The 24034-nt window shown below is 40.4% G+C and overlaps 2 protein-coding genes across 4 annotated transcripts in view; one reads left to right on the forward strand and one right to left on the reverse strand.

Moving 5' to 3' along the window:
• EFHC1 (EF-hand domain containing 1) overlaps positions 1 to 16243 on the forward strand; it is an 82430-nt gene extending 66187 nt beyond the window's left edge. The window contains exons 9-11 of one of the 2 annotated variants that reach the window (XM_007484089.3): positions 6776 to 6926; positions 12327 to 12567; positions 16089 to 16243. In XM_007484089.3, coding sequence (XP_007484151.2) covers positions 6776 to 6926; positions 12327 to 12567; positions 16089 to 16160 — 464 coding nt within the window. In that variant the 3' untranslated portion in view covers positions 16161 to 16243. Of the gene's footprint in view, positions 1 to 6775; positions 6927 to 12326; positions 13633 to 16088 lie in introns of those variants that run through there. The other variant, XM_056818396.1, reaches the window with a different exon arrangement.
• A 2079-nt stretch (positions 16244 to 18322) lies between these two features.
• The window catches only part of TRAM2 (translocation associated membrane protein 2), a 111322-nt gene continuing 105610 nt past the window's right edge, over positions 18323 to 24034 (reverse strand). For both annotated transcript variants that reach the window (XM_056818398.1, XM_056818397.1), the window contains exon 11: positions 18323 to 23697. In XM_056818398.1, the coding sequence (XP_056674376.1) occupies positions 23624 to 23697 (74 nt within the window). In that variant the 3' untranslated portion in view covers positions 18323 to 23623. The remainder of the gene's footprint in view (positions 23698 to 24034) is intronic.

Consider the following 24034-nt stretch of genomic DNA (forward strand, 5'->3'; position numbering starts at 1 on the left):
GAGGTTGATCCCACAGACACTGTCCCTGGGCAGTGCTAGACAATTGGGAAACTGTGATTGGCCCTTGTGAAGAGGAGAGGAGACAAGAAGTCACCATAAAAGCAAGCCTAAACTCCCTCAGAGCCAATAGTCTTTGAGAAGATAATCTGAAGAGATTGTCTTCTGGAGATAGTCTTCTAACTGGGGAGGGTCTTTGAGGGAGCTTTGCTGGAGACTGAGGCTTGGATTGTGGGCTTGGAGCTAAACTTCAGTTTAGACTCTGATTCCTGGACTACTTAGTGGGGTTAGGATAAGGCTGACTACTTTCCTAATTTCCTAAGACACTAGCTTCCATCTTGGAGGAGGCCATGTGGTTACTCACCACCAGCCTTTCTGGTTGAGAGCTAATTAATCTCTGCCTGGATTAAGCAGACCCTGGGCAAGACATTTAGGTTGACAGGATAGATAACTATCCCCCTCACATTTCTCTTCTTTATTGTTTCCTCTCTATTTAAAATACTTGTAAATAAATTTCTGACGCAAGATATAGTAAATATTGGTGACCACATAATTTCATAAAATTATTGTCCAACCATTAATTTTTACCTTTACAGTGGTCATCTTTGTGCAATCCTTGTTTTGTACTATTGGAAGAAACTGAAATGGCACTTTAAAAGATGAAGCAAATAAAAAACAAACCACTGAGAAAATCTGTGCTTGAAAGTAGTAAGGGATAATTTTATAAGATTTTTAATAGATGAAAAGATATTTAAAGGCAAAAAAATTTTACAGATGTCCCAAAAAGCAAATGAGGAAAAATAAACACTTACTGACATACATTTCTATTTTCTCATGTCAACCCATACCTTCCTGAATGTCTGGCCCCATGGAGCATAGTTGAACTGAGTGAGAGAGAGAAACTGGGAACCACAGGGAAGAGACATAGATTATCAGCATAACAGTATGCATGCAGAATTTCTTTCCTAAGAAAGAAGCCCACCAGTTAGCTTTTATTGCTCAAAACTCCGTATCTCAGTATAACAGTCAATTCTTGAAGGTAGTGCTTAGGGGCTCTCAAGGAAATAGGCTGGGGAGGTTGTTATTTTATCTGGAAAATTCCTGAAACTGCTCCTCTTTGAGATAAGTTTGATTTATCTGGAAAAGTTGCTAAGACTGCTCCCAGTAGGGGTTCAGTTAGCAGTTGCCTTTTCTCAAGTTTAGCTACAGTCACAAAACATTATTGTTATGTCAAGGTTCCATAGGATCAGAGACCCCTGGAAAGAATGGAAACTTGAGTGAATCCACATGATTATTATAGTCATTAATCTTCTCATTTTCATACTCACCTTTATAAAATTTTTGTGATAGCTATATTTGTACACATTAAAGGTATTGATGAAAATATGAAAAAAAAATAAGGAGATTTTCAAAGGTGATTGCAACAAACCCTATCTTTACAGTCACACAACTGAATGAAAGTTGCAGAGAATGTGAGATTCTGTTTATTGTTTGTGGGTAACAAGAATACTTTTGATTCTACCAAGCAAATGCAGCTTTATTGACTGTTCTTCACGATGTTGTCTCTCATGCATGTGCTAGGATAGTATAAAATGTCTTGAGACATGCAACCCAAAGTTACTTTTTTTGATCATCTTCTGATTATCAATGTTGAGCATAGGTAGGATTGTAATTTTTTTCTCTTTCTGGCATCCAATAAATTTTGAGAGAGTGTTTGACTTCCTTTGTCCATCTCCTTACTATGAATATTGTGGGATACAACCTTGACACATTTCAGTTATCTCACCTAGTCGGATTCATAGAGACTCAGAGGGTCCAAAGGACAATTGAAGTAAAACTGGAGTGTTTGTACTAGATTCATGGGAAATGCTGATACTGGTGAGAATACCTGGTCCCCCTGGGAAGGATGACATCATTCTGTAAATTCACTCTGACAAGACCCAATATCAATGACCTAGACCCATTCAAAGATGAAAGGAATATGGCTATGTTCCTGATTTTTGTATCTAGAACTTGACAGGAATCATAGCATAAGTAAAGGGTTTCAGAAGAGAGGAGGAAGCACATTATTCTAGCATTGTGAGTTGAATACAGAAAAAAAACTTGTTTCCTATTACATTTTTTTAAAAAATCCCTATTTTCCATCTTACAATTAATACTGTGTATCAGTTCAAAGGCAGAAGGAGTGGTAAGGGCTAGGCAATGGGGATTAATTGACTTGCCCAGAATCACACAGCTAGGAAGTGTCTGAGGTCAAATTTGAACCCAGGATCTTTCTCTAAGCCTGGCTTTAGATCACCTGAGCCATCTAGCTGCTACCTGCCCTCCCAACTACATTTTTTTAAAAAGCATTAATAACTCCATTTTGCTCTCTTTATCCACCTTTGAGAAGCTAAGTTTTAACTTCATAGAAATTGTAAAACCATTGTCCCCTCCCACTGTTTCCTGATTCAGGGAAAATCTTAATCTCCACCAGTAAGAAATAAGGTGATTTAATTCCTACTTTCTGGATGGTTTTGCTTGTTTGTGTTTCATTCCTGTCAGCCTATAATAGAAATCAAAGTTCTTCATACTAACTAACTAAAAGCCTTGGATCCAATTTATTTCTGCAATTGCATGTCTTGCTAATAAGTAAGTCATTGTATTGTCTTTATTCCATTGTAACATTCCTGAGATGACAAATAATTCTGAAAAAATATTGCATTACAGAGACAGAGGAATAGATGAGCTTTCTTGGGCGAAAGGGGGTGCTGAGGGTGGAAGAAGGGTTCTAATTACACCATCTACTGTGAGAACTGCTGAGAGAGAAGACTGGAGAGCTTCAGGACTTGTCATCACTTACTGGTAGTTATCAAAAAATTGCAAGGAGATTAAGGGACACTACTTATCTGGGAGCTGCTGAATATCTTGTTCATGACTATAAATTAACTGAAGTTATTTGGGTCTATGGAAGAGGATTGTTTTTGGCCAGTGTCAGTATTTCCCATGAATCATACGTGTTTTAGTCTGACCTGTATATAAACTTTTTGAGCTTTGTGAAGTTCTTGCTTATATGGGGAGTTAGTGACAACCCACAGGATGGTGTCATATGTGTGAAAAGTCAGAGAAGTGAAAACACCCCCCAAAGTATGTCCAGACTCTTCTTACTATATGAGAATCTCTGCTATGTGGTAGCTAGGTGTCTCAGTAGATAAAGTTTTGAACCTAGAGTCAGGAAGACTTGAGTCAGAGTCCTTTCTCAGATATTTACTAGCTCTGAGACTCTGGGCAAATCAACCTCTCAGCCTTAATTTCCTCCTCTGTAAAATGGGATTGTAAGGATTTAAATTTAGAGGTTTGACTAAATATGAGGCATCTATAAGTAATATTGTGGTTGCTGATTATTAAAAATATCATAGCATAAAAATGACTTTTAATAGCTTTTATTTACAAAGAAGTAGAAAGGGTGAAAGTAGAGAAATGTAAGAAGAGAGTAGAAAAAAATGTCTAGCCTATCACAGTAAATGTTGCTCCGGTGTCTGGCTCAGCCCCAGCAGGGCTCATTAACCCTCAGCCAGAGGATCCAGTGACGTCTTATACAAAGGTTCCAGCAATGCAGCCTTCTTCAGGAGAGGGAGGCCTCTCCAGAAGCCAGGAAGGGAAGACCAGTTACTCACTCACCCAAGATGAAGTCCAAAAAGGAAAAGATCCAGGAGCAGTTCTCCAGGAAGCAGTCCAAGAGCCAAGGTCTCAAGTCAAAGCCGTGGTCCAAGTCCAAAGCCACTTTCAAGAGGCAAGTCACAAGGAGAAGATTCAAGTTGAAGACTCAAGCTGAAGACCCCTTGGACAGGAAGTTCAGGACTTTTTATAGTTTTTTTTCCACATCACTTCCTATCCCTTCCTCCACTTTATGGGAACCAATTACAATCTTTGAATTTGCCTAGTACTACCTAGGGACAGGGCCTCTGGGGTTGTCACCCAATTTTAGTGAATTCCTTGGGAACTCTCTTACTTAGTGTTAATAGGGGTGTTTAAGCTTTAGGTTGATTAATTAAAAAACTGCTGATTGACAGACAAATAAAGTTTGATTCAATCTTCATGGGATAATAATAGTACTTTCCCTACAGGATTGTTGTAAGGATTAAATAGGATAACATTTACAAAGCACTTTTTAAATTTAAAAATTATAGAGAAATGCTAGCTGCTATTAAACCTCTGTCATCATTAAGGATGGTCTATGCAAAGCCCCAAGTAGAGAGACTCTCTCTGGAGGATGAAGTTCCCTAGATATCCGCCATGACATTGTGCAGATTTCTCTGAGACAACAAATGTTTCCATCTTCAGTGAGACTTATGAACACCTAAAGAACCATTCACACAAGAAAAGCCAAGTGGATGAAGACTTGCATATTGTCCTGATCATCACATGCTTTGGGGGTGGATGATATGTTAGTTAAATTAGCCCATTGGTATCTTGAATAAGCACAGTGGAAGGACTCTTAGCCAGGCCTGGAATCGAAGTATATGAGATCACATCTGGAAAGCTACAAAGCCACCCTTGTTTCCCAATACCAATTACATCTGGAATTAGTTTTCTCTATCAGTGATGCTTTATGGCAATAAATCATAAAACAGGAAAATGTCGGAAGAATCAAGATGGCAAATAGTTCAAAGCACAATAGATAAATAGGTATAAGCCACACGCAGTTTATACATTAAAAAATTATTTTTTTAAAAGACATTAAGGAAGTATATGATTCAAAAGGGAAGGGGGGCTAGACATATAGTAAGAGTTGGGATAATAGGTGGACAGACAGTTTGAATGTCCAGACAGATCTCTATCATGCACTTTGGAGAGATTTTCTAGAGAAAATTTATTGGACGTGGACAAGCTGTATTACATGGAGAAGTTTTATTTGTATTGGGAAAGAGAATAGCCAAATTGATATGATCATGAAATATGATTTCAGGGAGTTTTTTATTTTTATATAATCAAATCTTAACTACTTGGTCCTGAATAATTTCTTTCCTTTATTATCAGTAGATAGAAATCTCTCTTCCACAGTTAAAAGTATTATTCTTTTTTTCTAACTTAATTTTATGTTTGTCATAAGTCTAACTGGAATTTATTGTAATATGTGGTACTATAATGCTCAGAATCTCAGAGTTGGAAGGGACCTTAGCAGTCATATAGTTTGGCCCATTTCCAGAAAAGGATCTTTACTATATTACATAAATCAGATACGTATTATAGCCAGTGGTCATCTGGCCTTTGCTTGGTGTTGACCTAGACTGAGGGGAATTTCACTGCCTCTCAAGATAGTCTGTTCCCATCATGAAGCACAAAGTTGTCTCTTTGCAATTAGAACAAATCAAATCCTTCTCTCCTGGGATAGACTTCCAAATATTTTCGGGGAAGCTATCATGACCATTCATCACTTCTCCAGACTACATATCTCTTTCAAAAAAATTCTCATATAGCGTGAACTATTTGACCTTCTCTTGGTCTGCACTAACTCATCAGTATCCTTTTTAGCTAGATATATATTTTCCTTAATCTTTCTTAGGTTTCCTCTATCTTTCCCTCTCTTTTCTCTATCCTCTCCATGAATATGATAATTCTTTCCTTATTTTCTTGATATATATATATGTGTGTATAGATATATATGTTTGGGCTTATTTATTTACTTTTTCATTCATTTATTTTTAGAATTTATTGCTTTGATTTTTGGTGTTGCTTCAGCATACATTTCTCCTATGTTTTTTTTTCCTTTTACCATAATTAAAAAAAAAAATCATAGCCTTATTCAGTTGTGTTGGTTTTTTGTTTGTTTGTTTTGTTTTTCTTTTTCACCCTCTTTGTTGATGTTTCTAGAAATTGTGAAGTGTTTTGTTGTTTGGCATTTCAGTTTGCTAATTCTGAAGGGGACAGTGCTGATATCTGCCTCTTTTGCAATCTCACTATGCCATCTTCTTGTACATGTTGCCATGGGCTGTTATCTTTTACCTAGTCTCAAGCACCAAGTCAAATTGCATTTATCTCTTGTGAATACTAAATGAGAAACTTTCCAAACTCTCCTCGAGCAACCTGATGTGTAACAGTTTTAGTTAGTGGCGGAAGGGGAACGAGCTAAATTTCATAAGCGTGAAAGACTGTTTCACTCATGAAAACATATCTGTCTACCTCACAGCATTGTTGTAAGCAAAAGCAATCTGTAAGCTATGAGTCTGGTGCCATTTGGCAAACTGGATCTCTTTCCCCAGAATGGGATGCCAATGGCCAGAATGATTGATGAGGCTACAAGTGCCATGTCTGGCACCAGAGGAATTCTACCAAACCCCATGTGCATCTCGATTTGCCCTACTTATGGACTGCTGGTGTATATAGAGATGCCTGGGGTCTGCTTATCCCAGGCTGATGCATTTCAGAGAGGCTCCAGCTCCCTCCACCCTTCCAAGTATAAAACAGGGCTATTTTTAACCGCTGTTGCCACTAAGACTCAGCCTGCACTTCTGGTTATGATTGGTTTTCCTGGAACCACCATATGTGCTCTTTTGTCTCTCAGGGACCAAAACAGAAGGCTAAGAAAGTAGGTAGCCAGCCAGGCTGGTTGGCATATGTATCCATATTTTTTTTGGTGTGTTGCTGGTTTGTATATTATCAATTAACTCTAAGGTTAGATTTAAGAAGCATGGGCCTGTTTTTCTGTTCTTTGAGACCCAGAACTGAACTAATCCCAAAGCATTGTATAAATTCAGTTATATATGTAACTAAACCAACGGAATGGTACTTTCCCCAGTTTTTGGCCACAGGTTCATCATCCAAGATGCAGATGAATATGTTTTGAAATATCTGGAATGCCATGCAGATGATTATCCCCAAGAAACAATCCTGTCCCTCAAAAAACATTTCTCAAGACAGGGACCTTCTATGACACAGGAACCTGCCAGGTATGTTTGCCATCCCATTGCATGTTTGTTTCAGTTTTTGATAATCCAGTCTCTAAATTTTGTTCTTCTCATTACCAGATAAGAACAATTAGGCTCCAAAATCCGGACCTACATGCAGAATCTAATACATCAAGACTTATTTTAACTTCATTGAGGCCATTGGCACAAAATTTTACTATGGTCTCTTCACACATATGCATAGGTAGTTTAATTCAACAGACTGGAAGGTCATTGAATCTCTTCAGTTTTAGTTTATTCAGCCATCAAAGAGGGAAGATTATTATTATTAGTTATTAATATTAGAATATTAGTGTAACTTGGCTTCTACAATTGTTCTGAGAAAACAGGTTGGAAACTTAAATGATAAAGCAAACTATTCTTGCCTTAACATTAGAGCTATGGAGCAGGTGGAGAAGGGAGGCATGTCATATCTAGAATCATTTGGCCATTTGGAATAAGCTATTGTTATGGCTCTGTATAGCAGCTCTAGAGTGAGGGCAGAGACATTCAGGTGCTAAGGAGAGTCATCAGAACCTCCTGAGGGTCCCTGGATTCGATCCCCTCTACCTTTCTTCTCTTCCTCCCTGGAAAACCAAGAATAGTGTGACAAGGAAATCGCTTTAAAAGACTGATATATATTAATTTAAGGTCGCCAAGGAATTCAGCTATGTAATTCCTAAATGAAAACTCAAGTCAGCAGTCAACCTTTTATAGAGTTTAATTACAAACAGGAGGAAGAAAGGAATTAGAGATATAGAGAGAGAGGGAGAAAGGGGAGAGAAAGGAATAGGGCTTAAATAACCCTTCTGTTTAGGCTGGGCCAAAAGGCCCAAGCCCTTAGATAGCTGGGGCAAAGAAAAGAGATCAGTCCCTATTACTCACGTGACCCAAATGGAGAAACAGTCTCAGAGGCCCCCACCTCCAGCTTCCTTCAGAGCAGCACAACCTCTCAGAGCCAAAAAACTCTCCAACCAACCAGAGCCAAAACTCTCCAACCACCCCCCTCAGTCCTCAGACCCCTCTATCTTTAAGGAAACCATCCAAGTTCCCTCCCCTCAGTTCTCACATCTACCAATCACTGTCCATGTCTTCCCTGTGCCAATGGTGGCTCTAGCTTAACCCAGGACCGCCCAGAGGTCTGTGGCTTTGCACATGTCTGTTGAAGGTCATATTCTCAAATAATTAAATCTTGATCTTTTGCTACAGCCCTTCCTAAATCCTGTTACCCTGAGTAGGGTAGAGATTGGAATAATTAAATTTGATCTAGGCTGCAGCCCTTACTCAATCCTGTTAGGACTGAATAGGGTGGAGATTGATTCCAAGTATCTCCATTGTATCAATTCTAAAATCAATCATGACTCAAAGAAATTCCTGTTCTATGCTTAAGCATAGGTCAAAGCCCTTTCCATTGTTCAGCAAAAGGTTTCTGTCCTAAAGTAATCTTAAGAAGGGAGGAGGAGGAACCTCCCATGCCAATGGGGTTCACATTCCAATAGAGTTCCCACTCTCAATAGGAAATTTTTCAAGTATGAAATTTCCCAATGGTGAAATTTCCAACATTTATAAGTCTAAGAAATTTTAAGGTTTACAATAGAAAGAAATCACCTGAAAATAGTATGAGTGCTGGTGTCCGTCACAGCTGTTAATAATATCCCTCTTGGTTGATTTTGGCTTCCCCTCCAACAGGTGAAGAATTCCTCTCTAAGGAATTATAATTATCCGATGACTGACTACAAGTCTGGAGTGCCCTTTCTAAGGGAGATAAATATAGTATTTGGCCATTTGTGTTCATTTAAATAGCATGTGGACCCCCTGTAGAGTGTAGTGACCAAGATAGGGTTAGCCTCTTTTTACTCCTTAACTAGAGAACTCAGTATCTTGGCATTTGCTGAACCCAAGCTTTCCCCAGAAATCCTTCTTGGTTCTTGCTCCCTCTCACGGTGACGGCCAGGAGTTGAGGATGCAACTGCCATGTGTGCACAGATGAAAATGAGACTTCCCAGACTCCTCAATCCCCTTCACCTCTCTGTGAGGTGCATCAGGCTTGGGGAAAGAGTCACAGCAGAAATACAGGCAGAGGCTCCTGTGGAGAAGGTTCCAATCTGTACAGCGCTCCTTCCCTTCCTCGCAGATCTGAATGGCTCGGTGAACAGATAGCTACTTGCTTGGTGGCTTTTCCATGTGTAAGTCAGGTCTTGGATCACTGATCCAGAGAAGAGTCAGCAAAGGGATGAATCTTTGCTATTGGAATGACAACACTGTGGTTCTGATGCACCAGCGCCGATGAGCAAGCCGGCACAGAAAGGGATTGGAGTGGGAGAGTAGAAACAAGAGACAGACTCTCTGCTTTGTAGCAGCATAAATAAATTCCCCGCTGCCCTGGCCATGAGGTCTTTGCCAGGGTGTTCTTGGCAAAGCATTCTAGGAGCAGGCTGAACACAAAAGGCCAGCTTTTCCCTTTGGGGGAATTAGTCACCCTATAAAAGTTACATTTACTTTTATGGAAAATAAAGGCAGTAGGGGCAGGCTTGGCATGGCGTTCTCTCACCTGGGGCTCCTGGAACACCAGGCTTCCCTGGCAGTGCTCAGCAGCATTTTTAATAAATAAGAGACCCAAGTGCCTTGTGGTCGTTCTCTTCTTCCCTTGCTAACTCATGTGGAACCAAAGCTTGACCTGGGATTTGGAGTTCCCTTTCAGGATGATCTCTGGCCAGGTCTCCCTGGCAGCAGGTCAATTAGGAACTTTACTGTAAAGAGTCTCTGGCTTCAACCCGAGCCCCTGATGGAATTCATGGGCAAATCGACTTGAAAATGTATGCTGAAGCATCCAATCCTATAGGCATCCCTGCTGTAGTGGCAATGAGGACAGAGACCTGACCTTTGCAGGGAGGGGGAAGGTGTTATGGTAGAGCTTTATTGTTCAAAGTGATGTGATAATCATATTTCCATTATACGTTCTGTGCCTGGCACTAATGGGGACCCATGTGAATAATTTGGTACGTTTTCTTTGGTACGTTTTCTCTAGCTAAGCCAGCGCTTATAGCAGTCATTTATAATTTAGTGAAAAAGAAGCCTTTAACTTCCCAAATGGATAATGTATACTCTTTAAAGTACATACTTTATGGAGGATTGGTTTGTGTAGCTTGCTGGGATGCATCTGTTGTGTTAAAATTAATTGTAACAATTTAAAAACCCACCTTCTTATTCCCCTCCTCCCCCAGCACAGGACCGTTCTGTATACAGAAAGCATTGAATACATTTTTGTTGAACTGAGGAAAAAAGAAACCTCCTTGAAGCCAAGGGCATTTGCATTTATTTTTTGTCTTTATAGAAACAAACAGCTGGTGGCTCAATGGATAGAGTCCTGGGTCTGGAGTCAGGAAGATCCAAGTTCAAATCCAGTGTCAGACATTTCCTAACTATGTGACAAGCCACCCTTTTGCCTCTGTTTCATAAGCTATAAAATGGGGACAGGGACAGTTCCTACATTTCAGGGTTATTATTGTGATGAGGATTCAGTGAGATATTTGTAAAGAGTTGCACACAGGACATGGCACATAGTAGATGCAATAGAAAGGTCTATTTCCCTTCTCTTCCTCCTTTATCTCCATTGTTTAGCAGCATGTCCCTAACACTGAAGATTTCTGAGAACCATAAGGGACCTTAAAGACCATCCAAGTCTAATCTCCTCATTTTATACATGGAGAACTAAGGCTTGAATGACTTGATCAAGATAACATAGTAAGTGGCAGAGCTGAGATTTGAACCTTACTAACTTTTGGCATTGTGTTCAGCCTAACTCCTTTCTCAGAGTGTTTAAATTTAAAACATCCTATGGTCTCTAGTCAGTTCAGCTTAAAAACTATGGGGATCATTAGGAACTCCACCAAATGTTCTACATGAAAAGTTTTAAGTCATTAAGCTTGGTCTCAAGAATCAATCCTATAGGAATTATATGAACACAACTACAACACACATTTTACACAATTAAAACTAGATTTAAGTAATTGGAAAAATATTAATTGCTCATGGGTAGGATGAGCTAACAGTGAAAATGACCATCTTACCCAAATTACTTATTCAGTGGCATAACTATCAAGCTACCAAGAAACTTTTTTAATAGAATTAGAAAAAATTATAACAAAGGTCATCTGGAAGAACAAAAGATAAAAAATATTAAGGGAAATAATGAAAAAAATGTGAAGGATGGGGGCCTAGAAGCACTAGATATTAAGACCAAGCAAGAAATAGAGAACATTACAAAATGTAAAATGAATGCCTTTGATTATATTAAAAAGGTTTTGTACAAACAAAACCAAATGCAACCAAAATTAGAAGGAAAGCATAAAACTTGGAAAAAATTCTTATAACAAAACTCTCTGACGAAGGTTTAATTTTCTAAATATATAAGGAACTAAGTCAAACTTACAAAAAATCAAGTCATTCCCCAATCGATAAATGGTTAAGGAACATGAATAGACAATTTTTAGATTTAGAAATCAAAACTATCAATAAGCACATGAAAAGTATTCTAAATCCCTCCTGATTAGAGAAACTCTGAGGTCCCACCTCACACCCAGCAGATTGGACAATATGGCAGCAAAAGAAAGTGATAAATGTTGGAGGGGATGTGGCAAAATTGGGACACTAACACACTGCTGGTGGAGTTGTGAATTGGTTTAATCATTCTGGAAGGCAATTTGGAATTATGCCCAAAGGGTGCTAAAATACTGTCTGCCCTTTGATCCAGCCATAGCACTGCTGGGTTTGTACCCCCAAGAGATAATAAGGAAAAATACATGTACAAGAATATTTGTAGCTGCTCTCTTTGTGATGGCAAAAATATTGGAAAATGAGTGCGTGTCCATTGATTGGGTGATGGCTGAACAAATTGTGGCATCTGATAGTGATGAAATATTATTGTGCTGAAAGGAATAATGAACTGGAGGAATTCCATGTGAATTGGAATGATCTCCATGAATTGATGCAGAGTAAAAGGAGCAGAACCAGGAGAACATTACACAAAGAGACTGATAACACTGTGGTACAGTCGAATGTAATGGACTTTTCTACTAGCAACAATGCAGTGATCCAGGACAATCCAAAGAAACTTGTGAGAAAAAATACTGTCCACATCAGAGAAAGAACTGTGGGAACAGAAATGCAGAAGAAAAACATGATTGATCATGTAATTTGATGGGGATGTAATTGGGATTTTGATGTTAAAGGATCACCCTACTGCAAATATGAATACAGAAATAGGTTTTGAACAATGATATATGTATAGCCCAGTGGAATTGCTTGTCAACTCCAAGAGGGGGGAGGGAAGAGGAGTGGGAAGAATATTCTAAATTCTTAAAAGTTATCCTATATTCACTCATTTCCTTCCTCCTTGCACAGTGGACAGGCTGAAGACACCAAAGACAAGGAGGACAAGGACAAGGAGAACAAGGATGAAATGGAAATGCTAATAAAGCAGATCCAGGAAAGGCTCAAGGGCAGTAACTTCTTAATTGAAGGCCCCATCCGTGAAGCATTTGAAATTCTTGACAAAGAAAGAACAGGATTTGTGGACAAAGAGAAATTCTTTGGTATTTGCAAAACTTTTAACCTGCCAGTTGATGATTGCCTTATTAACCAGGTCTGTATTAAGAAAAATCACCATTTATATTCTTTAGAACTGTATTACTGTTTGTTAATTCTAAGACTTCAAAATATCCACTTTTTCTGGGGAAATCAAGTATGTCTAAGAGGGTCAAAGGTTATCTCTAATTCAGTCCAATGGAGGTAGCAGAAAGGTTCACTGATAGTCAGTTTGTAGGAGTGAAGTCATTAGCACCTGCCCCCCTCCTGGATGTGGGAATGAACAAGGTAGAGTGGCTGGAAGTTCAATATGGCAGACCCAAATCAAAGGATAAATGTTCCTAAAGAATGGGAGAGCCCACAGCCTGGGTTAAGCCCAACAGAATGATAGGGCATTGCAGTCTCTGGCACTTTATTGCTAGGACTTCCCTACTAGTACTGAGTGTTTCTTTACCAAAGCAGCAAATGACAACTATCCTGTGGTCCATGCTTCTATTGGAGAAGGTTGGACCTGGCCAACAGGAAGAATGGAGGCAGCACCATAAACTCGTTCTCCTAGGGCCAGTCTGCAATGGAATATGGAGTATGTTCTCCATTTTAACCCTTCTTCATTGTTCTTTTCAAGTTCAGAGATATGACTCTCTTTCTTACTGATTTTTCCATATTGTGCTACCAAAAAGTCTGAGAGCCAGAAAAACAGGATATTTTATGTGAAGCTTTTAAAAGTCAAAATAAGCTTGGAAGCCTAACTAGGGACAGTATGTACTAGAGGCCAGGGCTGAGAAAGGGACTGAGCTAAACTTGGCAATACCAGATAGGGTGTCATGGGTCAGGGGAAGAACCAGTGTTAGGCCGAGGTTCCATTTCTATATATGATCCAAAGACCTAGCTCTTCGATTTACAAACTGACAGCACCCCAATAGAGTTGTCTTTTCAATATGTGTTAAAAATGCTATTATGGTTCCATTTTTATGTAATAAACATTTACACATTACCCTCATTTTGCGAGAGGCCTCTTGTAACAAAGTAAAACTAACAATAGAGTAAGCTCACCTGAAAATGCATGCAATATTCTACATCTGTAAAATTATCACAACCTATTAAAAAATTTTTTTAACAGAAATCTATTTTTCTTCCCCTCTCTCACTCCCCAACCTCATTTAAAAAGAGAGAGAAAAATTCCTTTTAAGTATACATAAGGGGTAGGTAGGTGGCTCACTGAGAGAGCACCAGGCTTAGAGGAAGTGGGGTTCTGGGTTCAAATTTCATCTCAGATACTTCCTAGTTGTGTGATCCTGGGCAAGTCAAATACCCCCAAACACTGAGAGCTTCCCACTTTCCTGCCTTGGAACCAATACTTACTATTGATTCTAAGTCAGAAGGTAAGGGTCAAAAAAATATACGTTAAAAAAAAAGTATGCATCATCAAGCAAAACTCTTTTCCTCACTGGCTGTACACAAACATATATTATATATCTGCACCTCATTCTGTACCCTAAATCTCTCAACTGATATGTTACATCATGGATCCTCTGAAATCAGACAATGGCAATGTATATTTCTGCATGTGTTTGCTTGTTTGTAACTCTGCTGTTGCTTCTATAGTTTGCTCTTTTTCACCATAGAAATTATCCAGGGTCAAAAGCTTTTTCTGCTGCTCTTTGTTTCTTTGGCTACTTGTGGACTGTGGATCCTGTGTGTTGGTGGACATTGCTTTCATAGCTTCTGTCTCGCAATGATAGTATGGTCCTGGCAGTTCTTTGTGTAGCCTACTTTAAAGAGATTTGCCCTGAGGCTATATTTCAAGTCCCAGCTGCCTCCACTGGGGCCAGCCCCTCTTCTGTCCAAGCTCTATATTCTGCAGCCCAGGCTCTGTGTTCTTCAGCCACTGCCAAGGCTTTGCACTGCCCTCAGGGGTAAGACTGTGGTGCCCTCAGCCAGTCCCCAAGAGTTTAGAGATTGCCCCAGCCCTCACTCTTGACTCTGGCGCGTGGTAGGTGTGTGTGGGAGGAGTGATTGGCTTGCACTTTGATAAGTGTGGTTTTGGCCCCTGATAGCGTGAAAATTCCAAAACCTAACTTTAAGTCTGTACCCCTTGGGAGAGCCCCTTTACTCACCTGATTTTGATTTTTGCCCTTTTGAGATGCTTTGTAGTGATTGGTTGGGAGGAGAGTCCTAAAGTTCCTGCTACTCTATGGCCATCTTAGCACCGCCTGTCCCACTTATAAAATTGAAATGTTACTTACATATCTTAGAAATGAGACCTTTCATCAGAGAACTTTGCTACAGAGATCCCCCTCCCCCCCAGCTGTTTCACTTTCTATCTTAGCTTTAATAGATTTGATTGTCCAAAAACGCTTGCACTTTATGGTATCAGAATTATCCATTTTATCTCCTGTGATCCTCTTTATCCTTTGGCCATGAACTTTTCTCCTAACCACTGATCTGATAGGAATTTTTCTTCCCACATTTCTCTAATTTATTAATGAGAGGAATGTTCATATTTCTCGGTCATGTATCCATTTGCTACTTATTTTGGTGTAACCTGTGAGAGGATAATCTGAAATCTCCTTTCTCCCACACAGCTTTCAGACTTCTCTAACAGCTTTTGCCAAGTATATTTTGAAGCTGAAGTTGCTTATGCCATCCCTGAATTGACAACAAATGCCTAACCTTACCAAGATTAATAATAATGATCTTGGACTGGGGTGTGGCTTCTGATGGGCAGTCAAAAACTACTGGTTAATTTAGTTGAACAAATCATTTAATAGATACTTTTTTTGAGAAAGCAAAAACAATTTTAAAACCCTACTTTCCTCCTTTTAAAGAGGATACTTGGTACAATTACGGTGAATAATACTTACTGAGAGGTAAAAAGACATAAAAATGATACATACCTGGGAAAGGGTTGTACTCACATCCAGCCTACTATTTAGCTACCACCACCAAACAAGGAGAGAGAATGGAACCATGGTCTCCAGCTTCTAATTCTGAGACTGGACTCACATAAAATTATGAGAAACAGTTTAGTTTTACTTTGGAAAATTTTTTTCCCAATTTAAATTAAAATTTTATTTCAAATCCAATATTAAATGATAACCAAAAAGGACTTCTGCCCAGAATTTAGATTAAAGCAGAGTTAATTTCCTGGCAGTCATGAAACTATTCTCAAAAACCTCTCCTAATCTTGTTTCCACATCTGCACAATGGGCATTACTAGTGTGTACTGCTGTACCTCACAGGGGCTGCTGTAAGAATCAAACAGTCTTAATCGTTTTGGTGTTGTTTTTTTTTTAAAGCCCTTAAACTTCCATCTTGGGATCAATATTGTGTATTGGTTCTAAGGCAGAAGAGCAATAAGGGTTAGGTAATAGGGGTTAAGTGACTTGCTCAAGGTCACATAGCTAGGAGCCTTGACCTTTCTAGAGGGTTTCCAGACTCATATTCATATTAAATCATTGTGATAACTTTGAAAAGTGCAAACTATTATACATATGAAATGATTATCATTACTACATGCACCCAATTGATCAAAATACACTTTCCCATCCCTCATCTGCTCCATTTGTTCTTTTGCAGTTAATCAGAATGTGTACCCATGGAGAAAGCAGAATCAAATACTATGACTTCGTCAGAGCTTTGTCACAGTGACCTGATCTATAAGGAGAAGACTAAATGAGATTTCCTATAAATGGAATGTTTTAAATATACATGCGCCCTTCTTAGAAACATAAGCTGACCTCCTGAAGTGACATTTATTTTAGTCTTTAATCTATCAATGGGGCTGAAATTGGAGTGGATCTTAAAGAGGTTCTTAGATTTGGCTATACACTTTTTGAGGTGAGTAGTGACCATGAGTCTAAGGGAAAGCTTTAGGGAAGTATGATTTGGGAGCATGGAAATAATACACAGGGCCTGCATTTGCCATTAGCTCCTAGCCACTCCCCTCCTAGATTCTTTGGAGGAAACAGATTTTAGGGTAGCTTGGGCAAGAATTAAGAAAAGGATCTGGCACCAATTATTTTTAACTATTGGAACTTGTAAGTTCTTAAGTAACCTTACAATTAGTTTATTTTTTGCCAAATTTAGCATCACTTTCTATTTCTGCCAATGTCTCTCTCTCTCTCTACATTCACATATATCTATACATAATTGTATATGTATATACATATATATACAGGGGTGAGAAGACTTGGAAGTCATCACCAAAACAACTTCCTTTTGTCTTTTGGAATCTGCCTGGCTCTTGGGATTTCACCATTCTACCTAGCCCTTCTTCATCCCATCCCTTCACTCACATTTTCTAAAATTTTTCTGCCTTGTACAATAGGAACCACTAGATGACAGGTCCCCTGAAATGACTAGAAATGCCTCAGGGAAATATGTCAGTTTTGAATATGATGAGAACTATTCAAATACTCTAATCCCCCTGGGAAATTTACCAGGAATTGAAAAGTTGGGACTGACTCACTCCATCAGATGAATTAAAAAAAAAAAAGCTGGACAGGGGGTGCAATTTCACATTCCATGAAAGGTAGTTCTCTAGAGGCCATGCTCGCACACACATCTGTTTGGTTTATATGATGCAGCCAAGTGATAATAACCGCAAAAGGCAGATCAAATAATTTTTCCTGCTGAAATCCTAAATAGCAAAGCAGCCACAAAGTGTCACTAATTACCCTGTACAAACCATCGTTCCTGGGAAGCATTTGCCTGGAATTTGGACTGAGGCTTAGTGTTGAGTACTACTTCACTCAAACAATGATGGTGGAAAGAGCAGGGAGTCGGTGAGCGCCCCACCAGTGGGTTAAAGGCTTTCTAGAAAAGACAACACTACTTTTAAATCTATCACTTTAAAACATCCATAGCTATACCATTTCCTTTTCTGAAAGAGGATTACACGTTAATTAGGTACAGCCCAAAAATTAGTTTTATGGCACACTGGGTTCTACACATTAGTGCTGAAAACTGATAACCTGCCCACATTGCTTTCAAGGTTTTGAAACCATTTGGAATGGAGAAATTATTATGATAAGAAAGGATTTGAGAGCTGATGAACCCAAGACATCTGTTCTGGCCCAAATCTGCCTCTCTGCACCCTGTTTTCTAACAAGGTTGATTCCAAAAGATTAAAAAGACTATTTAGAATTAATAACCCCAAGTTATCTAAATAAAATAAGAATCTGGACCTATGAAAAGCCTAGCTGAATCCACATTGAATATATGTATAAAATGAAAGGCTTCTATTGAAACCTCTGCATCTTTGTTTGTTAGGGATATTACTTTTTAATTGTACTCGTTCTCAATCATGCCAAAATGGAAAGAGCACACGGCTAAGAACCACTGGTCTCCTATGGCCACCATTTTTAATAACACTTAGAGAAGTCTACTCAGCAACCAATTCTGGCACTTTGTTGAATTATTGTTTACATGTATCCAGCACCCATCTTCTATTCCATTCTCACATTCAGATACTTGAAATAATCATTACTGGGTAGGAATTTCAGAGCATGTTGCTAGCTGGAGTTCACTCTCACAATCTATTGCCAAGTAAATCCTTATTGTAACTTCCAAGTTGAGTCCCCCCAAAATATAGGATGTACCTTTAGCTCTGATATTTATATGGTCAGTCATCTTGGATAAGTTATCTTAAAAGAATTCCTAGTAGAAACTTGATGGTGAAAAAAAAAATAGAAAAACTAGAAATAAATCCTAGAGAGGGATATAAATTGTGCTTTAGGCCAACAAAATCTCATTCTATTATAGATACCAGTTTTCAAGTTAAGTAAATGTAACTCAAAGAATACCAGACATTAAGGATCGATAATTCTATGCCTTTTATTGTTATTTCAGAAAATATTTTTGTTGCTCATTTGTTTCAAAATGCACATTTTCAACAACAACAAAAAAATCCATACAAAACTGTAACTTTTTAAACTTGGTGAGGGAACAATGGAAAAGGAATTTGGAAAAAGTTGCATCAAAAGTAAAAACAGATAAAACAACCCTTTTACACAGATGCATAAATATGGCAGGTACAGTTTTCCTTGAGTTTCTTGTTGAAATTTGGTCCATAAAATAAACAGGCTAAAATAAGGTTTTTTTTTTTTTAAAAAAGGCCATGTATCCATCTTTGCATTATGGGCTGCTCAGGGCACCAGCAGCTTCTACACATCTTTCAGCTGTTTATTAAAAATGGGGATTGGGAGGTGATGTTTGCAATTTGCCCCCATTACACCTGTACCCAAGGAAAGGGCTGAGTGCCCACAGCCAGCTGAGAGGGCAGGACCACCTGTGCCTAGAGTGTACTGAAAACCAATTCTCCTTGTGAACAGGAAGCCTCTTCTCCCATCCCATTCAAAACCCTGGAATGCCTTTTGGTCAAGAGGGAGGCTGTGATGGCAGTACATCCAGGAATACTAGGTCAAAGTCTTCCTCCCAAATGCCACGTTCAAAATTGAAGACATTAATGCCCCATATCATGAGGATTTTTTTTCCAACAAGTTTTAAAAAATATGTATTTCTACATTATGCTACATGTTCTACTGAAGAGCCACAGAAACCTATCTAGGACAAGGAGAATCACAGCTAGAGAGGAAATGGCTGGAATTTCTCCACTGAAGGATGATGGTTCCTCCTATGTGCTCCATCTCTTCCCAACTTCCAGGGCTTCATAATGGACAGAAGGAACTAGAAACTAACAAGTTCTGGGAGAGTTATTGCACAACCCGGAAGAAGTGGGGGAAGGGGAACTGCTGGCAACACATGGATAACACTGAATTCAGAACTAAATAGGATATTTCTATGACAAAGGACCACACCAATCTGGCTTTCTATAAGATTGGGCATCTATTTCTACGAATTAACACTTGTGTCTGGAAGGGAAGAGTAAACTCCAGATTTTAAACTTTGGGTCGAATGAAGAAGTAAATGAGGAAGAGATGAGGCTATGTGTGATAGGAGGAGGTGTCTGGGTGGGCACAGAAGGATGAGGAGGGTTCCTGGTGGGGGTGGGTAGGGAGGGGTGCAATGGGAAGCATGATGCCACGAGAAGCATCTGACCATTGCTTGCTAGCGGCAGGCCTGCCAACCCCGGCTACACCTAGAGAAGCTGCCACACTTTGTGCAGTCTCTATGAAGAATCCTAAAATCAACTGGGGCAAAAGCCAAGAAATAAGGCCAGAAACCTACAAGGGCAACAATGAAAATAAAGGCACAGAGACCAAGGATGCTAGGCTGTCCCACACGGAGCCTTTTCCCCGTGGTCACTGCGAGGGGGCAGTGTCCTGGGGAGGCACGCAGAACATGTGGTCATGTTAGCAGAGGGGCTCTCTATCATACACAGATCAGGGTCCAAAAGAATGTATTGGCAAAGTAAGGCACTTGTTATACAGGCAGGATAAGCATCTACTCCTAGGGTTACACAACTGCTACAAGGAGGTGCTAAATGGGGAGGGTCTTGCCATATTTGTTTTACAGCTCTCTGAACCCATGAACCACCCGGTAAAGAAGAGTTGGCTGGCAGAGGGTTAGGGCCATGGAAAAGTCTCTCTTAGTCTTTAGAATGGTGAGACTTTGGATGACTGGGCACTCGGAATGTCAAATAAGGCCAAGGAGGGCAGGATGATTTTTTTCCCTTTGTGGATCAATTGCCTAGCCTCAACAGCAAGGTTAGTCAAAAGGCCAAGACCCCCAAGTCCTATGGCCTCAGGAAGAAGGATACAGTCCAGATAAAAGGGTAAGTAAAGGGCATAGATCAGGCATGAAGGACTGAGGAAGAAAGCCTATTCTGAGACATCCTCCCTGCCTTCCTCATGCCCTTCAGGAACCTTCTACTCCCCAGAGGAAGGTCCAAAAAATTCTGTGCCATTCTGGCTTTAACATTGTGATTCTAGAAGTGAAGGAGTGGTCACAGCAGCTGGATCTATCTAAGCCTACCCAATGGTCTCTTCTCATCTAAACCCTATCAAAAGCAGATGGGAGACACTGAAGCATCTGAAAGAAATCCAGACCAGCGTTCTGCCAGGAGACTCAAACTCTAAAACCTAGAGAGGCCGTGCTCCCACCACCTGGAGCCCTTCTCCTGAGACAATTCCAAGGAGAGTTACAGGAAAGCTTTGGATACAGCTACAGTGGGAACTTAGACCTTACTCAGAGCTCTGCCCAAGTGCTTCAAGGCCTGAGACAGCAGATGCAGTGACAAGGACATCGGGGATTCAGGAACCATTTGGTCCAGATGCTGAACTAGCTAATACTGTAAACAGATGAGAATGGACTTCCAGAGCTGAGAAGCAGCCCTCTTTTCCTCTCTGGCCCTCTCCCACCACCCTGGAGCTGAAGAGACTTTCCTAGTGCTACCCTGCCCAAACCTCTCCTTCTACAGAGACAGGATCACCAGGCACAGATGTCTGTCCTGTCCCTTGGGGGCTCCCTAACATGCCCGAGTACATTGATGCTACAAAAACCAAGAGATTCCAGTGAGAGAAAGACAAAGGTTGAGGTAGATGAGACTCTCATTCCCATTCCCACAGGGGAGTGAGGGCAGAAGCAGGCCTCAGACTGGATGGGGAGGATGAAAGCAGGGACTTCCCTGGTGTCTTGGCACTTTGGTTCAGGGAGCTGAGTGGTTTCATGGATTTCTATCCATCACCTCTCCTCCCAAGGATTAGGACCAAATGGCTGACCTGCCCAAGAAGCTCAAAGATGAGGGATAAAGTAGAGGTATCAAACCTGCCCCTTAGTCTTTTAACAAGGCCTTGCATGGAAATGAATTTGCTGGGTAGTGAACAAGTACAACTACATAAATGCTGCCCCTCCTCTAAAGTGGAACTCCCAAGTTGGCACCATTAGATGCTGCTTTTAGTCCCAGCTTTTCCTGATGTGCATGTGTCCTGAAAAGAACCACATCTCAGCCTGCTAAGTCTGTCCGGGACATCTTACCCTGCCTGGAAACCCTGGAATCTTCTAGGAACCTGTATCCTTGTTCCCTGTGCAAATAGGAGGATGTGAGGACAAAATGTGGGCAAAGCTATGTGGGCAGCAGGACTAGTATTTGCCTTGTCTGACAACTTTGGCAGCAAGTGACAGGACCAAGTGAGTACCAATGATTACAGACATGAAGAAAGGGTTCAGTGGTGCTTTAAGAAGTCACTGGCTTAATAATTAGCGGCTTGAGGGTCTGGGAGAAAAGTCCAAGCACTGGAAGCCTCTGCTGCCTCTGGGGGTAGGTGACAAGATGACGGGGCTGACCCTCAGGGTCTCCACTTTGCCTTGCTGATCCTGAAACCACCCTCTCAGTTCTATGGCACCAAGAACATTGCGAGAGTCACAGAGATGAGGAGCCATTTATACCTACTCAACAATACCCTGCCAGCTTCCAAAGGAAATCCTAGGAGCAGGGTTCCATTCTCTTCCCTGTTCCTAAACTTGTCCTGGAAGGAGAAGAGGGGTCAGAGTAATACCCTTTCCAACTAACCCCATGACTGAAAATCCAAATCTATGATCCAACTGCTTTGGAGCTTCTATAGAGAAAATCTATACCCTTTTTGGGAGGGTAGATCAAGAACAAAATGGCCAACCTTGCCTAAGGTGCCCAACAGTGGCCTAACTCAGACTCTTATAACAACTCAATCCAGTCTTTACCACCAAAGGAAGGTAAATTCCTGAAGCAGGCTGATGTGGTGCTCATTTGGCCACTCGGAGTCACTCCTTTCCACTTTCTTAGAGATTCTGAGATTCTTTAAAACTTCATTCCCTTCCTTTCCTCACAGAATGTCCCAAGATACCATACAGACAAGGTGAGCTTTCTCTTGGATAAAATTTCAGAAAGATGGACTCTGTATCTATTGTACCATGGGGTATACTCAACAACCATGGTTCACCTTCAATGAGAATTTGCAGAAAATAAGAGCCAAGCAGTAATAAGGGCAGAGAGTTGAGGCCTATCCTGCCCCTCAATGCTAACCAGAACAAGAGGAGGAGAGTTTGAGACCACCTAAAGAAATGAGGAAATTAAAAGGGTTTAAAGATAAGATGCCAAGGCCTGTTCCAGAGAGGAGCCCAAGATTGTCTTGGGCCCAAGATTACTATGTCCTCAGTTCTCTTCCACAATGTTTTGTTTTTTAAATTTGGGATACTTATAAATCTACTGATAAAGCAACTGCAAGGTTGAGATGTAGAAAAAGCAGCTGATAAGCATCCCATCTGTCTCCTAGCCTATCTTCTAAAAGGTGCCTCTGTTTCAGTCTACATTGCCTTTGCTTTTGCCTTAGGGTATGAGGAGGAAAGCTACCTCCAACAGCACCTCCCTAATGGAATAACAGCAGGCAAGTGTCCCTTCAGTCCCAAGATTCAAGGGAGAAGACTATCTTTCATGGCTGAATGACTACATTCCAATGCCAAATTCTATAGGTGACATTTGAATCCATTGTGGTACCTCTACTGATTAGGTGGGAACTAGAAATAAAACATCTGGGCAGCTGAGGACAGCTATGAAAATGGCTAGTCAAGAAGGGTGAACTTTAGGATCCAGGCGTTTCTCTTATTGTCCATCCTGTGTGTTGACCATAGGGTGCAACAGCCCAAGGATACATATATCTGTTAATAGTGAACAACCCTAAGCGGCTTCTTGGAAACGCATTGGGCCCATGAGAAGCTGAGACTGAATAGCAATGGTGAAAAAGTGGGCCTCCCTAATCACAAAAATCAGACACTGAATAATTGCACAATAATGTAAGAAAAATATTTGTGAACAAAAACAGAGAGCAGAGAGACAGAGCAGAGACAGCTATAAGTAGTAGGGATTCTAGGTTCCCTAGCAAACAAAGAATATGAGGAAGTGAGTTGGCTCAAGAACATAAAGAAGGAAGATTTTTGGTTTTATTGAAAATGGTTTATAAAAAAAGGGGGCACAGACAGACAGACAGAGAAGAGAGAGGGAGAGGGGGGGAGAAAAAGAGAGAGAGAGAGAGAGAGACAGACAGACACTTTCCAAAGACATGTTGGAGATGGGAGTGTAGCAAGCAGGAAAATAGGGGCAGTAACTTAGTCCTGGGCCCGTGGCCTCTATACTGCACACCCCACTAGGAAGGCTTCCTGTCCTCCACATTCTCGCTTTAAGGAGACTTCAGCTTCTTAGTTCGTGGGGACATCCCATTCTCTGCTTTCACAACTCCATTTTCATGGTAACCTGGGAAGTGGAGAAAGACAAATACACAGAGACATATATACACAGTTTTGTTGCCAAAAGGAAGATATCAGCATATGAAGAGAGGAAGTCAGCCTTAGGAGAAGGGTTGGAAGCATAGAACAACAAAGGCATAGCATTTGAGAGCAACCAAGAGGGGGAAAATGATTTCCAGTTCCTAAGAATTTTTAAAAAAGAAAAAAAAGGCAGCGAATAATTCCCCATGGTTCTGTCTCCCCCCGTCCTAGTATGCTCCCTCCTTTAGCACTGCATAGGGATGTGTTCCTTTTAGGAAAAAGCGTCAGGGGCAAGAGGGGCATTCTAAGGCTTCCTAACAGTA

The sequence above is a fragment of the Monodelphis domestica genome, chromosome 2 (assembly GCF_027887165.1).
Source record: "Monodelphis domestica isolate mMonDom1 chromosome 2, mMonDom1.pri, whole genome shotgun sequence".
In the NCBI taxonomy this organism is placed as follows: Eukaryota; Metazoa; Chordata; class Mammalia; order Didelphimorphia; family Didelphidae; genus Monodelphis; species Monodelphis domestica.